Source organism: Suncus etruscus, chromosome 6 (genome assembly GCF_024139225.1).
Source record: "Suncus etruscus isolate mSunEtr1 chromosome 6, mSunEtr1.pri.cur, whole genome shotgun sequence".
NCBI classification, from domain to species: domain Eukaryota; kingdom Metazoa; phylum Chordata; class Mammalia; order Eulipotyphla; family Soricidae; genus Suncus; species Suncus etruscus.
Window position 1 is genome coordinate 112,041,704 of NC_064853.1, and position 17,232 is coordinate 112,058,935.

Below are 17,232 nucleotides of genomic sequence, written 5' to 3' on the forward strand. Positions count from 1 at the left end.
CTGTTTTAATTGAGGGTTGTAATATATCAGTCTTTTCCAGCAAGAGAAACATGTGTTCTCTGATTATATCTATCAGTCTTTCTTAGATTAGGATAAGTCAAAGAAAGAAGAAAAACAGTGACAGAAACACACTCCCCATTGGTATCTTTTCACATTCTTTAAATAGATGCAGGTTTTTTTTTATGTGTAATTACAAGCTAAAAATATCAATAACGTGAAGTACAATTTATGCTGTGACTGCCCTTTCAAAGTAAGCCTTTCTAATTCAAGTTGAGAATTTCTGCCTCTGTTTTGTGTGTGTGTGTGTGTGTGTGTGTTTAAAAAGAATCCATTCAGCCTCCTGTCTTTGTGTGGTTTTCACTTTCTTTGCAACTTAGACAATGGTCATAAAATTAATTTTTAAGATAAGACGCAGGTCCCTGATGCTTATGGGAAATATCCCCTGGTTGTTGAAAAGCGAAATAATAGCTAAAATTAACCTACAAAACAGTACATTGTGGAGGCCACAGAAAGGATATTCAACAGTAGAGTTGGGACCAGAGTGCTGTTAGAGATGTTATGGGACCTGCCATGTATGTAGACAACCACATTTGATCTCCCATATAGTCCCCAAATCCTGCCAAGAGTGATCCCTGCATGTGTTAGGAGGAGGCCCTCCTCACCACAGACAGGTGTGCCTCCCTCCCAAAAAATAAAGATTACTCAGACTGATGAACAATAAGTACTTCATCCATCAAGAGCCTTAGATGGTCATAAAGTCACTGCTTAGTAAATACTACTCATAAAATCTTGATGTTTTTGTTCAAAGTCTCATCTAGAGCTTTTAGGAACCCAGAGTTCCTAAAAGGAGGAACAAATGTGATTGATTTGCTAACAACTAGTGAAGAGGCCAAATGAAAATTAATACACAAAGGTATATGTTTATCATAAAAACATAGTTATCATAAATGAATGCATAGTTATTATCTAGGAAAGAAGAGATTTCAAAAGAGAAGCTAGGACTATAGAAAATATTTTCTAGGTTCAAGAGTATGTAATTTGGACTTTGAATTATACTTTCTCATCCAACTGTAAATATTATATAATAATTTATTCAATTAGAAAATGTTCTAAAGCAGACAAAATTTGAATAGGAAAGAGGCAAGGGGAAAGTGTTAAATAGATAACAATGGCATAAAACATCCATAAAGGCTTTACATTAGTAGAAGTAATTGAATTGTTTTCTCTGTTCCTCTATAACAGTGGTCCTCAAACTATGGCCCATGGGCCACATATTGTATTTGTATCTGTTTTGTTTCTTCATTGCAAAATAAGATATATGCAGTGTGCATAAGAATTCGTTCATAAGTTTTGTTTTTACTATAGTCAGACCCTCTAATGGTCTGAGGGACAGTGAACTGGTCCCCTGTTTAAAAAGTTTGAGGACCCCTGATCTATAACCTCCTATTTGTAGAGTAGTAGAGAAGTTCAGCTCTATTAAAGCTAGTGAGCTTTCAGACAGCAACTTGTCTAATGATCAAACTGATCAAGCTCAGAGGAATTGAGCAGTGATCTATGCCATACATTTTGTTTTTATTTAGACCAAGAAGGGTTACTGCAGGGTCCTACTTTGGTCCTTCCAATACACACATATTACTCTTGAGTCTACTTTATCAATAACTAAAGATACAATAAGGTACAATCAATATTTGCAAAGAACCCTGCAAGGAGAGTCCAGATTTGAGAAAAACATAGATTATCTTATACTGCATCTCATATGTCATTAAAGGATACATGAATTTAAAAGGGTCTGGTGTGTGTGCGTGTGTGTGTGTGTGTGTGTGTGTGTGTGTGTGTGTGTGTTGGAAATAGAATTTCTAATCTCATACATGAAGTCAGTGCATGTACTCTACAAATTTAATTTGGAGTGAGGTTCGGCAATGTTCAGGATTTCCTTCCTCCTCTGTGTTCAGAGGACCATGTGGTGCTAGATACTGAAATGCAGTCAACCACATGCATAGCAAGTACCTATCTCTCTGACCTGGAAATTTATATTTATGTATGATCTCACTAAATTCAAGGATCCTATAGTGCTCAGAAAGGGAACCAGTTTCCAAGCACTAAGAATATAATTTGAAGACACAGGCATGTTGGAAGATTTAGAGTAAAGTGCCTACTTGTGAAAGTCTTCAATGCAGTGGATGAGGCCACCAGAATCTACAGTGAATGGAATCCCATCCAGGCAGCGGTGACACATCACACAGGTAAAACAGTGAGGATGATAGGCCTTCCCTGTGGCACGAAGAATCCTCTCCATGATGGGCTTGGAACATACACTGCATTGCTCCAGGGTGCTCTGGAAAGGAAAGAAAAATACCAATGTTGGGCTGGGACTTGACAAGCTCCTTTCAGTAACATAGCACAACAAGCATGTTTTATAGTACTCATTGATCCTTTTGCTTACCTTATCACTCAGAGAGGGGCAGAGTGTCTGTCTTTATTGTAGACAGAGAGAACACAGTAAAATGAATCAAGTGTCATTTATAGGGTCACACAGAGAATAGGTGGCAAAGCTAGGTTTAATGTTATGTATTCTGAATTCTATCCTTGGTTTTTTTTTTTTCACCACATTAGGTACAAATATTTCTGTAAAGAAAAGAGGGTAAATGTGTTGTTTTTTTTGTTTTTGTTTGTTTCTTTTTGTTTTTGTTGTTTTTTTTTTTAGTTTGGCAAGAACTCATTTTTGCTTCATGAAAGAAAACATAGACAGCATGCAAACGAATGGATATGTTCCAATGAAACCTTTCTTACAGTAGTGGGTAGTAGGCTAAATTTTACTTTAGTAAAATTTACTTTTGCATAGAGTTTTTTGACCCCTGAACCATATATAGCTCAGGTTCTCTACTTAAGAATATCACTTTTACTTCTAAAAACTTGATTTATCAGCAGAGACCAATTGAGGTCACTAAGTTTCCTGTCATTTCAGAGTAGTCTGATCAATAACATTCAGAGACCATAGTACCTGTAGTACCATAGTATCTGAAGAACCCAATATAAATTTGACATAATTGATGGGGTTTTTCATCACATAATATCTCAAAGTTAGAATATCTGTAATGGGAGCATGAATGATTAGAGCACAGAACTAGAAGGAATGTGGATGGTACAAGGACTCATTATCTTAGCACTAGAGCTTTTAAATAACTATAAAAGAAGTGCTGATACATTAACTACAACAAAGGTGTCTGATTGACTTTCACTTTTCTTATTAGAAATCTCTCTCCTTTGTAATATTTTTCTAATCCGGCACTTCCAATTTCTCTCCCAAATACAGATATGACCAAATAACATTCCTGCTCTCAACAATTTATATGATTCTGCATAGTTGGCTCCTTATATCGCATTCAACCTCTTGACTAGGCTCATATTCCCCTATTACCTCATATTGTTCAGTTTTGGGAAACCCCATAAGAATATTATAGTTTTGTTTATTGAATAATGTCTAGAATAAATGGCAAACCTCTATTTTTACATTCAAGCTATGGGGTTAGAAAATCACTCTAGAAAACCTTTCCTGATGCCCACATCCAAGCACACATATTGCTTGCACATATACAGTGTTCACTGTATTTACATCGTGTGCATGCATGTCTATTTCCTCCACTAGATCTCAATTTCTCACTATTATTACCTTTTTCTTTTTCCTTTTTGGTTTATGTACCACATCTAGTGTACTCAGAGCTAACTTGTGGGTCTGAAGTTAGGGATCACTCCTGGAAAGGATTGGGGAACCAGAGAGCAAGCATTGCTAGCTGCATGCAAGGCAAATATATTATCCACCAAACTGTCTCTTCAGCCCCTTGACTTCTATTTCTTCACTGGTAAAGTTCACTACATCTTAAAACTGTAATTCTTTATTCTATATAGCATTATAATACCTAGAATGCAGTAATCCCTGGATAAAAATATGCAAAAGAACAAATGAAGGAAATTATCTATATTCTGCTGGGGCATACAGTGTTGGCCCAACTCTGTAAGCCATACCCAGATGAATTGGTAAATCCATCACCATCACCATCCTTTTCTCAAATTAAAGTTGTCAGAGGTTTTGAAATCACTTAGTACACCTCTGGTCACAGTCTACTCATAGAAATTATTAACCTATTTTGTTCCTCCTCATTTTGAAGTGGCGAAATTACAATATGAGCACAAGGTAAGTGTTTAGTGATGATGATGGTCTGGGTAATAAGTACTCTGATTTATTTTTAGATCCTAGCTAATGTGGCTAAAAATTGTCTTCCCAGTGTTTGAGTTTTGCTCTTCTGTTAACTTAAAGTTTTTTAAGGTAACCTGTAAATAAATAAAAAAACCCAGAAAAGTACTTTACCAGAAAATTATTTTTTATTTGCATAGTGGCTAGGCTGCAAGATTTGACCATTTACTCAAAACTAACAACATTATAAAAGGTTGTTAGTAAAAGGGAGTTTTTATAACCTATAGAGGCACTCTTCAAAAGACAGATAATCTGGACATTTATGCTACAAAGGAAAAACAGTATCCAATATACCTAAATTTAAACCATTTCAAGTGATCTTACATCAAAAAATAACAGTCTTAAAAGTATAGTTAACAAGCAGTGTAAATTAGCAAACAGTAGAGCACATAGTAAGCTTTTCTGGTCAGGCACCTTATTATATACTCTTCCCCTTTTGATTTCTAGCTGATCCACCAGATCACTAATTCACTGAGACCACTGTTCTTCTAAAAGAAAGGATAAAAACTCTCACAATGACAGGAACAAAAAAATTTGTAGTTTCTTTGGTTCTACATCTTTGTTTCCACAGGGGAAAGAAAAGATTAGGAGCTTAGTGAGAGCTGAACCTGAGTTATGAATTCATCAGGTATGTAGATGGGTCTGCTATTTGAGTTTCTTTTATTTTTATTTTATTGGGGGGGGGACACCTGGTGACATTCGGGGTTACTCCTGGCTTTGCACTCAGAAATGGGGGAACATATGGGATGCCAGAGATCAAACCAAGGTCTGTCGTGGATCAGCCGCATCCAAGGCAAACGCCCTACTGCTGCCCTCCCTCCTTCCCTCCCTTTCTCCCTTCGTCCCTCCTTCCCTCCCATATTCAAACCAGGCCTTCTTTTATAGTTGAGAATATTCCCCTAAAATTTGTTGTATTGTAGCTGTGAATTTCTGGACAACTTCATTAGTTTGATGCTGTCATCCCTAAAGGAACACCCTAATTTAACAGGTTGGACATATAACAAGAGCTTACTTACTAAACCTACTGCCATTTTATTAATGACTTCATCGGTAATACAATAATTTTCACAAATGAGCTTATTACTGTATTTTCTTTTTCTCTCTGTTTCTCTCTTCACTTCCATTTTACTTTTTATTTCTATTTTTTCAATGACTATGCTATCACCTATCTGAAAATATTATGTCTTAGTTATGAGTAAATGGTCATATCTTGCAGCCTAGCCACTATGCAAATAAAAAAATAATTTTCTGGTAAAGTACTTTTCAGGTATTTTTTTATTTATTTACAGGTTACCTTAAAAAAGTTTAAGTTAACAGAAGAGCAAAACTCAAACACTGGGAAGACATAATATTTGCATATGAAAATATATGTATTATGATGAACTATATCAACTATGTGATTTATTTTCTTTAAATATATTAAGAGTATAAACTTCTAAAAATTTTTCTGAGACCAACATCTGTGGCACAGTGCAGAAAGTTTCTGGGCAGAGGGTAAAGCTGAATTACAACAGAGCTACAATAAGACCACAGACAATTGTGTGTATCTGTTTGATTAAAGTATCATGATTTACAAAATTATTCATAGTTAAGTTTTAGACATAATGGTATAGCATTGACCCTACCACTAATGAAAACATCTCTCTACCAGTGATCCCAGGTTCCCTACTGGACCAACCCTTCTTCTCCTGGCAGCCTTGAACTGTCAAGATCAATCTCTTGACAGGCACCTTTTTAAGTTTGGTTGTTAAATTTTGGATCTTGTGATTTCGGTATTGCTGATTTTGTGTTTGGATACTTAGCAATATCATTCCTTAACACCACTGATGTATTCAAATCCCCTTATCCCCGACCCCATATTTTTTCTCATCTGTGGGCCTAATACAATTTCAGGGAGAACTCTGGAGCAGGAATGATGTGGTATAAACTTTGACAGGTTGGTGTTTATTCTTGTAATACAAGTGCTTGACCTAATCTCGATGTTAAGACATTAGTCTCAGAGACAACCATTTCAAACCACACCGTTACAATAGGATGAAAGAGCCAGATTAACTCCATCAACTGAAGCTGCCACAAATGAAAGATCCTGCTCAATTTAGATGACTTGTATTTTCCTTTTACTCTTATTTGAATCCTTTTTCCTGACCTTTAAATTCCTTTTCTTAAGACTCTTATCTTCGCCAATAAAGAGTAAGGCAATGCAATTCTAAATTCCTCAAAAACCCAGGACCATAGGCATTTGATTTTTTTTCTCCACAAGTTCTCCACATTTTCCCTTCACTCTGATTCAGGTGTGCCTGGGATATTTACAGGTTTTGTATGAATAAAGGAATAAGCCTCTAATGTTTGGTAAGTTTTTGAATATTTATTATTAAAGATTATCTGGCATGTAAATAACAGAAACTACAATGTTTAGCCCAATTATAGTATTGGTGTTAAAGGGGGAACTGTCTTTGGGAGAGAAAATGAAACCTATTTGAGAATCCCAGGGATTCATAGATACTAGAATTAAAATTTTTAGACTAAGAACTACATAAAACTGCTGATCCTGCTCTCCTATGCTCATTACGGCTTTCCTAATAATAGCCAGAATCTGAATTCAACACAAGTGTCCAAGATCATGACTAAAGAAATTGTGGTCCAATATACAATGGAGTACTACTTGGTTATAAGAGGAAATGAAATCACGAGATTTGTTGCTACGTGGAAAGAGCTAGACAGTATTATGTTGAATGAAGTTAGAAGAAAGAAGTAAAACACAAATTATCTCTACATGTAGGATATGAATAAATAGAATAGGGAAAAGCAAATGTCCAAATATAATGAAAATTTAAAACTTGTTTTCAGTAGGAAGTTGAGTAGAGGGAGAAAGATGGGGGAGTGAAAGTCACTGGCACAATGATGGAGAGAGGCAAATGACACTATATGGCAGGTGTGGTGCTGGAATATTTTATGTATCAAACCCTACTAATATGTTTGTTAACAAGGTGCCAAAGTTGTAAAAATGCTAAAAATAAAGATATGTTTATACACAAAAATACCCAATGCAACAGTTTTTAAATGAGAGATACAATCTGGTTGTGTCTTTTCTGACCTTGAAATATTGCATAAATAAATCTCCATCACAGGCTGAAGAACTGGAAGGATCAATCTGAATATAAATGTAAAAGTATAGGTAACATAAACCTTAAGAATGAAGATAACAATACTTCTAAAATTTATAACCTCCCTAGGTGTTTAATATGTTTCATGTTGAACATTTTATATATAGAGTGAAGCATATGAAGATTTAGAAGTCTATAATTATTGCCATTTAGAAATGTTAAAATTTTAATTTCATAAAACTAAAATAGGAATTTATATTCTATCTATATTTTATTTTATTTTTAGGAATGAAAGCAACATTGAAACAGAATGGTGGCATATCATGTTCAATACACAGTTTTGCTCTTCTTGAGATAAGAATAAAATACAGAGCTCGCAGTTGGACCCAGCAGAGCGCACATGCCAGGAAAGCCGTCCCTCTTTTTTTCTGGTATGTTAGGGTCGCTGGTCGGACAGTGGGCCACAGATCTCCTGGACTGAACACTTGGTCCAGGAGACTGGGACCCCCCATGCCAGGCGAGTCTTCATATTTGTGTTTTTCATATATTTTCATATTTGTGTTTTTCATATATTTTCATATTTGTGTTTTTCTTCTTCCACTCAATTTCTTTCCTTCTCATTGTTATATTCTGGAGCCAAGGTGTTTGAGACCTATTAGATCATTGCATTTCTTCATGAAATTATTCTAAATACTACATATAAGTGATATCATTTTATTTATCTTTTTTTTTTGGCTAATTTCATTTAACATAATAATTCCCAGTTCCATCCAGCTTCAAATTGCATGATTGCATCATTCCTTACAGTTATGTAGTATTCCACTATATATATGTACCATAACTTCATGATCCACTCATCTGTTTTGAATATCTAGGTTGATTCCAAGTATTGGCTACTGTACTGAGGGCTGCAGGAATAGAAGTTTGCATGCATCCTTTTGTTTTTAAAATAGACTTAAAAAGTTACGGTCAACAAGGTGATACCTCTTGCCTCTATAATCAGAAGCAAAATTCCTATTCTACAGATAAAAATTTGATTTTTGCAAGATAATAATTCTATTCCATCATAATACATCAAGTCCATATTTGACATCAATACCTTAAAAGTATTTATTTGAGGGTATGAAAAGCTAGTACAGAGGCAGGGCATTTTTCCTTGAAAGCAACTGTTCAGGGTTATTTCTCCAGTAACTCAAATAGTTTTTCAAACCCCACCAATAGTGATCTATTTTGCTATTGCCATAACTCCCTTATTCTCTGCCCCAAATATACGCTTTTGAGGGCCAGAGAGATAGTAGGAGGGTGGGGTGGGCAAGAGACTTATTTCGTATGCAGCCAATCTCAGTTTAACCCTCTGATACTACAGATTTTCCCCTCCAAGTGACCAGAACTGACCCATGAGCATAGAGCCAGGAGAAAGCACTGAGGACTTCCTTTGTGCCCCCCACAACCAAATCTGACTAAAAACTCATGCTCATGGTAAGAACTTCAGTCGCAATCATGTTGCTAATATATATATATATTTACATATACATATATGTATATATATATATTTGTGTATATATGTATATATTTGGTGGTTTTTGGGCCATACTCAAAAGTGCTTTGATGTTACTCCTGGCTCTGCACTCAGAAATCGCTCCTGGTAGGCTCAGGGGACCATATGAGATGCCAAGAATCAAACCTAGGTCCATCCTATGTCAGCCACGTACAAGGCAAATGCCCTGCTGCTGTGCTATCTCTCTGGTCCCTCTGTTAATATTTTTTAAGAAAACTTTGCATCTACTACTTTATTATCTACATTTTATTATAAATATCATTGTAAAGAAACTATGTCCATCCTTATTTTAGCATTATTAGAGAGCCCTAAGAGTGGAACAGAGTATTCAACATTTTGGCAGGTATAGTGGAAGAGAGAAAAGACAAAAATATCATTCCTGCCTTTAGAGGTTCCTAATGTAGTGGGAGAAGTGGACAGTTCTATGGAGTAATTGATTAGAGGCAAAGGGCACAACAGAGAGAAAAGTAATTACTTCTGAATAGCAAGGGAATAGTCATTGTGTTAGTGGCATATAATTTTGGAAACCTATTCTATATTGGATTTAAGTTAGTCTTTAAAAATTGCGTTACAACTCTTTTTGGAATTAATGTATTATAACAAGTGTCTTGATTATCTAAGTGCCAGGTACGCCTACATCAAAAGCTTCATTTCACAGAAAGAATATAAAAACAAACCCAATGTATTGGACAGCATTGGTGAAGGGGAACTCAGCTTTTCCAGAGATGAGCATCTGTGTCAAACTAACACAAATAAAAACACTTCTTTGACTATTAATATGGTATTTAGAAGAAGATTTTCACGAGATAGTTTGTTATACTTTGAATTAAACAAACTGGCTTTTAAATTTATGACACACACGCACATACACAACTTGCCAAAAGAAAGGACAAGAGACCAAGATAATTAACTAGGTCATTGTATTCAATTTTGTCATGAGTCACATCCTTCACAAATTAAGTGTGGGAGGAGGTGGGGCATTGGTGGTGGGAATGTTGCACTGGTGAAGGGGGTTAATCGGTTTATGACTGAAACCCAACTACAAACATGCTTATAATCATGATGCTTAAATATATATAATAAAAACTTAAAAATGCCAAAAAAGAAATAATACTTTTGTTTATTCAAAAATAGATCTGAAATTACTATCTTAGCTTTATTAAATTTGGAAAAATGGCTCCTATTAATGGTTATTTCTTTGTATTTTTTGGTCTAGAGATATGATTCTCACTTTAAATTTGTGTAGCCTTTTGGTACTCATTTTCTACAAATACTCTCTTAAATGTCATCACCCCTGATACAAACAATGCATGTGCGGAGGCTGGGACTTGATGCTTTCATGCCAGGGACAAAAACTAAAAGATGACAGGACTCCACTGAAACTTTTGTTGTGGAGCTGGCTTGAGTATAAAACAATAGAATTGCTTTACTTTTAAGCCAAATCAGATGAAAAATTTTCCTTTACATCTCTAAAGTACAGTGTGTTTGGACTTGTTAATACAGGAACCAGGCTGAGAATACATCACATACAGTAAAAGAATTTGTGGTATACAGAAAACTAAGGCCTTTTTAACTTCTCTGGTGATCATTTTTCATCTGCTAAGACAGAAATTTTGACAGGGCAGTGTTGAATGTAATCATACATGAAAGCAAGTACTTATTGACTATTTTATGTTACTTCTATGGAACATTCATCATAGATTCTAGGAGCCTAGAACATACATTAAATTCTTTGGCATTGTTTCATCATTTAATTAAATTAAGAACAGTATGTTTTCTCTATTTTTTAGTAGATTTAGATTTGTCTATGCTTGTTAACTCTATGTTTAAAAAATAAGTTATTGAAGGAAAACTGTTGTGATTTTCAGAGAAAAACTAAAAAATTTCTCAATAAAATTACTTCTGTTTCCCAAGACATTCCCCCCCCCCTGTTTTTCAGGGAATTTTGTAGAACTGTTAACATTATTGTATCATAAATCAATACCTTTTAATTTTTCATAAAAGTAATTTACATTATCTTATAGCCCCAAAAGTTGACTTTTTATATCAGTCAATTAAAATTGACCTTTTATCCTGATAGAGTAAGTTAGGGGCCAGACAGGTAGTACATAAATAAGTTAAGGTGTTTGCCTTGTATGTGTCCAATTCCATTTTTTCAGGCACCACATAGAATTTTACTTAATATTCACATTATAAATATGATCAGGATAGGATCTTTCAGTCCAAAAACAAATATTCTTTCTTCGAGTATACATTTTCCAAAAATAAATGCCTTCCTAATTCTGTACAATGGAGATGGCACCTGAAGAAGTTAGTTATATTATAATTTCCTGCCAATTGTGGTGCCATTTATAAATATACACACTTTTACTATGCTAAAGAATAATGTCATTTTCATCTTGTCCAACACCCTAATTTTAGTAGGTTACTGCACTCAAGAAAACCAATTTGATTAATGTAAAGTAATGTAATAACTATTTTCAGATTCAGATTATCTGATTTATGAACATTATTCTGGCACTTTTTTTTTATTCACAGTACTGAAGTATGAAAACTTACATTTGGTTTTCTGATCTTTGATGACAAGCAGAATATAAACACCATTTCTAATAAGTTACTAACATAATGATCTAAAACACAATGAAAAACCATTATTCATAATATATCCTGTTCCTTTGGGTTTAGCCATTGTTGAACGGAATAGTCTTATGATGATTAATATGGAGATACTCTGGGCAACAATAAAGAGAAGCTAATCCAGTTACTTTCAAGAGCAACTAAATTATCCCGGCATCTTGAATACAATTCCATAATCTAAATGCTATGCTTTACATATAAACAAATGCAATAAGAATTATCCTATTTTGTCTACCTCCAAGAATTAAATGTAAAAATTGAAATTAGAAATATAAAATGCAGGCCCGGAGAGATAGCACAGTGGTGTTTGCCTTGCAAGCAGCCAATCCAGGACCAAAGGTGGTTGGTTCAAATCCCGGTGTCCCATATGGTCCCCTGTGCCTGCCAGGAGCTATTTCTGAGCAGACAGCCAGGAGTAACCCCTGAGCACCACTGGGTGTGGCCCAAAAACAAAACAAACAAAAAAAAGAAATATAAAATGCATTCTTAGCTGTGGCTGGAGAGAAAATATAGCAAGTAGGGTTCTTGCCTTGTATGTGGCTGAACCAGGTTCAATATGGTCCCCAACTTTACTGGGAATGACCCCTGTAGACAGAAGGATAAATAAGCCCTGACTACCACTAATGTAGCTCTAAAATGAAGCAAAAATGAATATAAAGAATTGTAAAGATATTATTATATAATTTATTACTTTGGACAAAATTACCATTCCATATGGCACATAGATGTCCAATAAACAGTTTATTAACTAAATGAATAAATGATGAGGAAATGAGCAAGAATCTGGAAACAACCAAGATACCCTTCAAAGATGAATGGCTAAAGAAACTGTGGTACATATACACAATGGAATATTATGCAGCTGTCAGGAGAGATGAAGTCATAAAATTTTCCTATACATGGATGTACATGGAATCTATTATGCTGAGTGAAATAAGTCAGAGAGAGTAAAATGCAGAATGATCTCACTCATCTATGGGTTTTAAGAAAAATTAAAGACACTCTTGCAATAATAATTTTCAGACACAAAAGAGAAAAGAGCTGAAGTTACAGCTTACCTCATGAAGCTCACCACAAACAGAGATGAGTTTAGTTAGGGAAATAACTATGTTTTGAACTATCCTAATAATGAGAATGTATGAGGGAAATAGAAAGCCTGTCTAGAGTACAGGCGGGGGTTGGGTGGAGAGGAGGGAGATTTGGGACATTGGTGATGGGAATGTTGCACTGGTGATGGGTGGTGTTCTTTACATGACTGAAATCCAAACACAATCATGTATGGAATCAAGGTGTCTATATAAAATATATATATATATAAATGATTAGGAAATGTTACACCAAATAAGCATCCAATGACATCTCTGCATTAGAACAATCCAAAATATCATCATCTTAGATGCTCTCTTCCATCATAAACAAACCCCTTTCTGATTCAGACTCTCAGTACCTGATTGCTTTCTTCATAGTTTTTTTTATAATTTTTTTATATGACATCATGATTTTAGTTACTGATATGCTAATTTTTTTTATCCCACTTAGTCTGAGGCACTACTACACTTATACCCGATGAAGCTGTGGCTAAAATAGAACAACTACTAAAAAAGTATTCGTTGAGTGAGAAGAATAACATCTATGTTCTCTTGAATGCTTTGATTCTACTTCAACAAGACTATCTTTCTCAAAAAAAAAAAAAAAGGAGTGCTATAAATTTTGTAAAGGCTATAAATAATCTGAAGATCACTTAAAAATATAAACATGGTAAGATAACAACTTATACTATTTGTCTGCTATGTATAAGAGATCTGTCCACAAAATCATGAACAGGATTTAAATGGTGATGTTTTTTAGCTATGTGTACACAAAGCAATGGCTGCCTGCCTGCACATTTCATATTAGAATTAAATCCATTGTGATTCATCCATTAGAAGCAAGATTTGCAAGCAGAGACTAGAAAATGTTCCTAATACCATTTCACTCACGTGTTGGTTCTCTTCTGAATTGTCTGAAACTCAGTCCTGCCAAGGTCTTTAATACATATCTAGCTTTATGAATTTCAATTACTTCCTAAATTATAGCAAGCCACAAGTGATCTGAGCCAAACAAGTAGGGTCATGGAAGGTCTCTTGTATTGCTGGGAATGACAGAAAATTTTGTTTGAACCAAACTTGATCCTCTTTCAAAAGAAAGGAAAACTTTAAGCCTCTAACTCCTAGGAGTGGCAGAGAACACAGCCTGAGGGCTAATTCTCTAGAGATCAGTTGAACAGATTTGGCAAAGATTTGGCTTCTGTTGAAAACAAGCCCTTCTAATTATACTGCTGCCAATGGAAGACAAAAGACAGCACCTCAACTTAGAAAGGCCATAATGACATGCCAGCATCATGGCTGGGACTTCATAGTTTCCTCTAAGCAGAACCGTGTTGATCTGTGCGTCAGAAACCTGGCACTGAGACTGTAACCTTCTGAAGAACACAAAGCGAAGTAGGGGAAGTGATTTGCTTCCCTTATACTGTATCTTGGCTACACTATTTTCTGACACTCGAAATAAAATAATTCCATGTTTTGGTTGCTTTCTCCACCCCATCCATGGCAAAAGTGGTTTACATTAAGGAGGTATGAAGCACAAAGGCAAGAATGCAGGGTTTTCTGTTCGGTAACTGCTGAAAGACAAAGGGGACAGAAAATACAGATGTTTTCTCTTTGCTGATGCAGAAGGGTGGACTAACTCTTCAGTGTCTCTGGAATGTAAATTTTCTTTCACAGTTTAGCAGTCTTTTTTGGATTTCAGTACAGTGAACTAACACTTTCCTGGATTCCAAGACCTTCAGAGAACCAGATGGATGAGAGGAACTGGGAAAAACGAACCCACAGAACTTGAAAAAGGTATGAATTTCTCACTCTGCATCTAGCCAAAATCTCTGAAAATTAACAGAGCAAAATCACTTTTGATTTGTTCAAATGCATGCCATCTTAGAGTTGTGTGTGTGTGTGTGTGTGTGTGTGTGTGTGTGTGTGTGTGTGTGTGTGTGTGTGTGTAGTGATTTGAAGGTTTGGAAGCTACATTCAATTGAAGCTAGGAAGCAAACTTTTAACAGCAATGATATATTTACTATCAAAGTCAGAACAGAATGTAGTTGGACAATATTACTCAAAAGATTCATTCTATCATGCTTGTCCTGTAAAGTCCACCCAATATTCTTGTAAATGCCATCTTTTGAATGAGAGATAGTACAAGGTTTAAGGCATTTGTCTTGAGTGTAGTTGACCTGGTTCCTTTTAGGTCCCCTGATCACTACCAGGAGTGACCCATGAGCACAGACCCAACCCTTGATCATTGCTGGGTATATTTAATCCCCTCTCAGATAAACACCCTTCTATGCTCAAGTTTTGAACTTGATTCAAGGTCCTTCAGGATATTACCTGAGTTGGGCTTTCCAGGCATTTATCCATAATTTTTCCCATACAGTTTTACCAAATCAAATTTGTAAACATTTCATTCTCTCATGCTTCCAATTTTGTCTTAGTATATGTATGTATGTATTGTATGTATGTATGTGTGTGATTTACTAATTCATTTATAGTTAGGCTTCAGACACACAATGTTTCAGGACCAATCCCACCATCATTGTCAACCTCTCTCCACCAAAATTGTCCATGCCAGCATGCCCTCCCCTCCAGGCTGCCAGCATAACAGACCCATTTTTAATTTAATTAATTAATTAATTAATTTATTTATTTATTAGTTTTTTTTGTTTTGGGTCACACCTGGCAGCACTCAGGGGTTACTCCTGGCTCTACGCTCAGAAATCGCTCCTGACAGGCTCAGGGTACCATATGGGATGCCAGGATTCGAACCATAGACCTTCTGCATGCAAGGCAAATGCCTTACCTCCATGCTCTCTCTCAGGCCCCATCCATTTTTTATTTTAATTGTTAAAGATTGGGATTTATGTTTTCATTGCTGTTGAATATGGCTTAGATATTAATTTCTGTATTTGCTTAACACCACCAATGCACCTGAGGTCTCTTGGCTTCTGTCTCCCATTCTTTCATGTTTATGATTATCCTCCTTTACTCAATTCTTTCCTTTTCCTCGCTTTATACTCTGAGACCTAAAGTGTTCTCAACAACTCACATTTAGAACATTGAAATTGTTCATAAAATTATTCTAAAATACCACATAAAAGTGATATCATTCTGTATGTATGATTCTTCTTCTGGCTTACTTCATTGAATATATTCCAGTTCCATTCATGTTGCAGCAACTTGTATGATTGCATCATTCCTTTTTGCTCTGCAGTATTCCATTGTACATATATACCAACTTTTAATAATCACTTGTCTGTTTTTTGCCATCTAGTTTGATGTCAACTCTTAGCCATTGTACTGAGTGCTGCCATGATTAGTAGTGTTCGTATATCATTTTGGATCAGTGTTTTTCTCTCCTGGGGATATATATATATATGTTTTATCTTTATATTCATTAATGCCTTTGCCTTAATAATTTTAAAAAATATATCTGAGTCAACCTTCAGCAGTTATCCTAGACACAGAGCAATTCCTACATCCCCTGTCCTACAATGAGAATCTTAGTGTTCCATAGTCTAGACTCAGGCCTTTTGGTGGGGTGTTATAGTATAGTAGTGCTGGAGGTAGGTATGCAAAGAAAGCCAGGGACCAGATTCAGAGATTCAAACATACTAGGCATATGTTCCATCATTTAAATCATCTTTATGACCCTGAATAATTTTAGTTAATAAACATTTAGTTAAATGGTTCCATTTTTGGGCTCAACATCATGTCATCTTGGATATTAAACATGTACCTACTCTGTTTTCTTTCAGGGCACTATATATACCTGTATAATATCAGAGACACTACGTATAGTGTTATCTGTTTAAAACTGTGAGAATTGCTGTGGTGAGCACAGTTCATAGATGATGACACTGACATACATATCATTTTTCTTTTAGTGTACTCATGACAGATTCCCCCCCCAAAAAGTGAAGGCTACGATGTTGGTATTGATCATGATGTTATGATCAAAGAAATGCAATATAAGTGGTGGTATTTTGACTCCTGGCACTAAATCTGCATTGAAACCCTGAGGTGTCATTTTAGAAGGTGAGAAAGAGATAGAGTGAGAGAGACAGACAGAGATGCCAAGATGCCTCAAGAATTCATAGTCTAGGTACAAATCATCTAGGTGCGGAAGCCTTTGAAATACCTGACTGATCCATGAATCTTTTGAGACACCTATTACACAAAATGCCAGAATCCCACAGTTGAGATGCCATCAAATTCTTGACCCACAAAACTATGAGGGAAAATAAATGATGATAGCTCTTTTCAACCATTGAGTTTCAGATGATTAGGCAAATAGCCATGGTAATAGAAAAACAAATGTAGGGTCCATATTTGTTAATGGGCTCTTTAGATTCAAAGGTTTAAAAATATGTTTATAACATAGTAAGCAAATAAAATACAAACAGAATCATTGCATAAATGATTGAATGACTATTAACTTTTGTATAGTCACATTAAATTAATGCACTAACTTCATGAGGCTAGTTAGTTTTATTCACCTAGAATATTCTTTTTGCTTGCTTGGTTTTTTTTTGGGGGGGGGCCCACACCTGGTGATGCTCAGGGGTTACTCTTGGCTATGTGCTCAGAAACTGC

General features: G+C 35.4%; 1 protein-coding gene across 1 annotated transcript in view; it reads right to left on the minus strand.

The window, feature by feature from the left end:
* LPP (LIM domain containing preferred translocation partner in lipoma) overlaps positions 1 to 17,232 on the minus strand; it is a 491,757-nt gene that overhangs the window by 11,473 nt on the left and 463,052 nt on the right. The window contains exon 8 of the mRNA XM_049775963.1: positions 2,157 to 2,335. Coding sequence (XP_049631920.1) covers positions 2,157 to 2,335 — 179 coding nt within the window. The remainder of the gene's footprint in view (positions 1 to 2,156; positions 2,336 to 17,232) is intronic.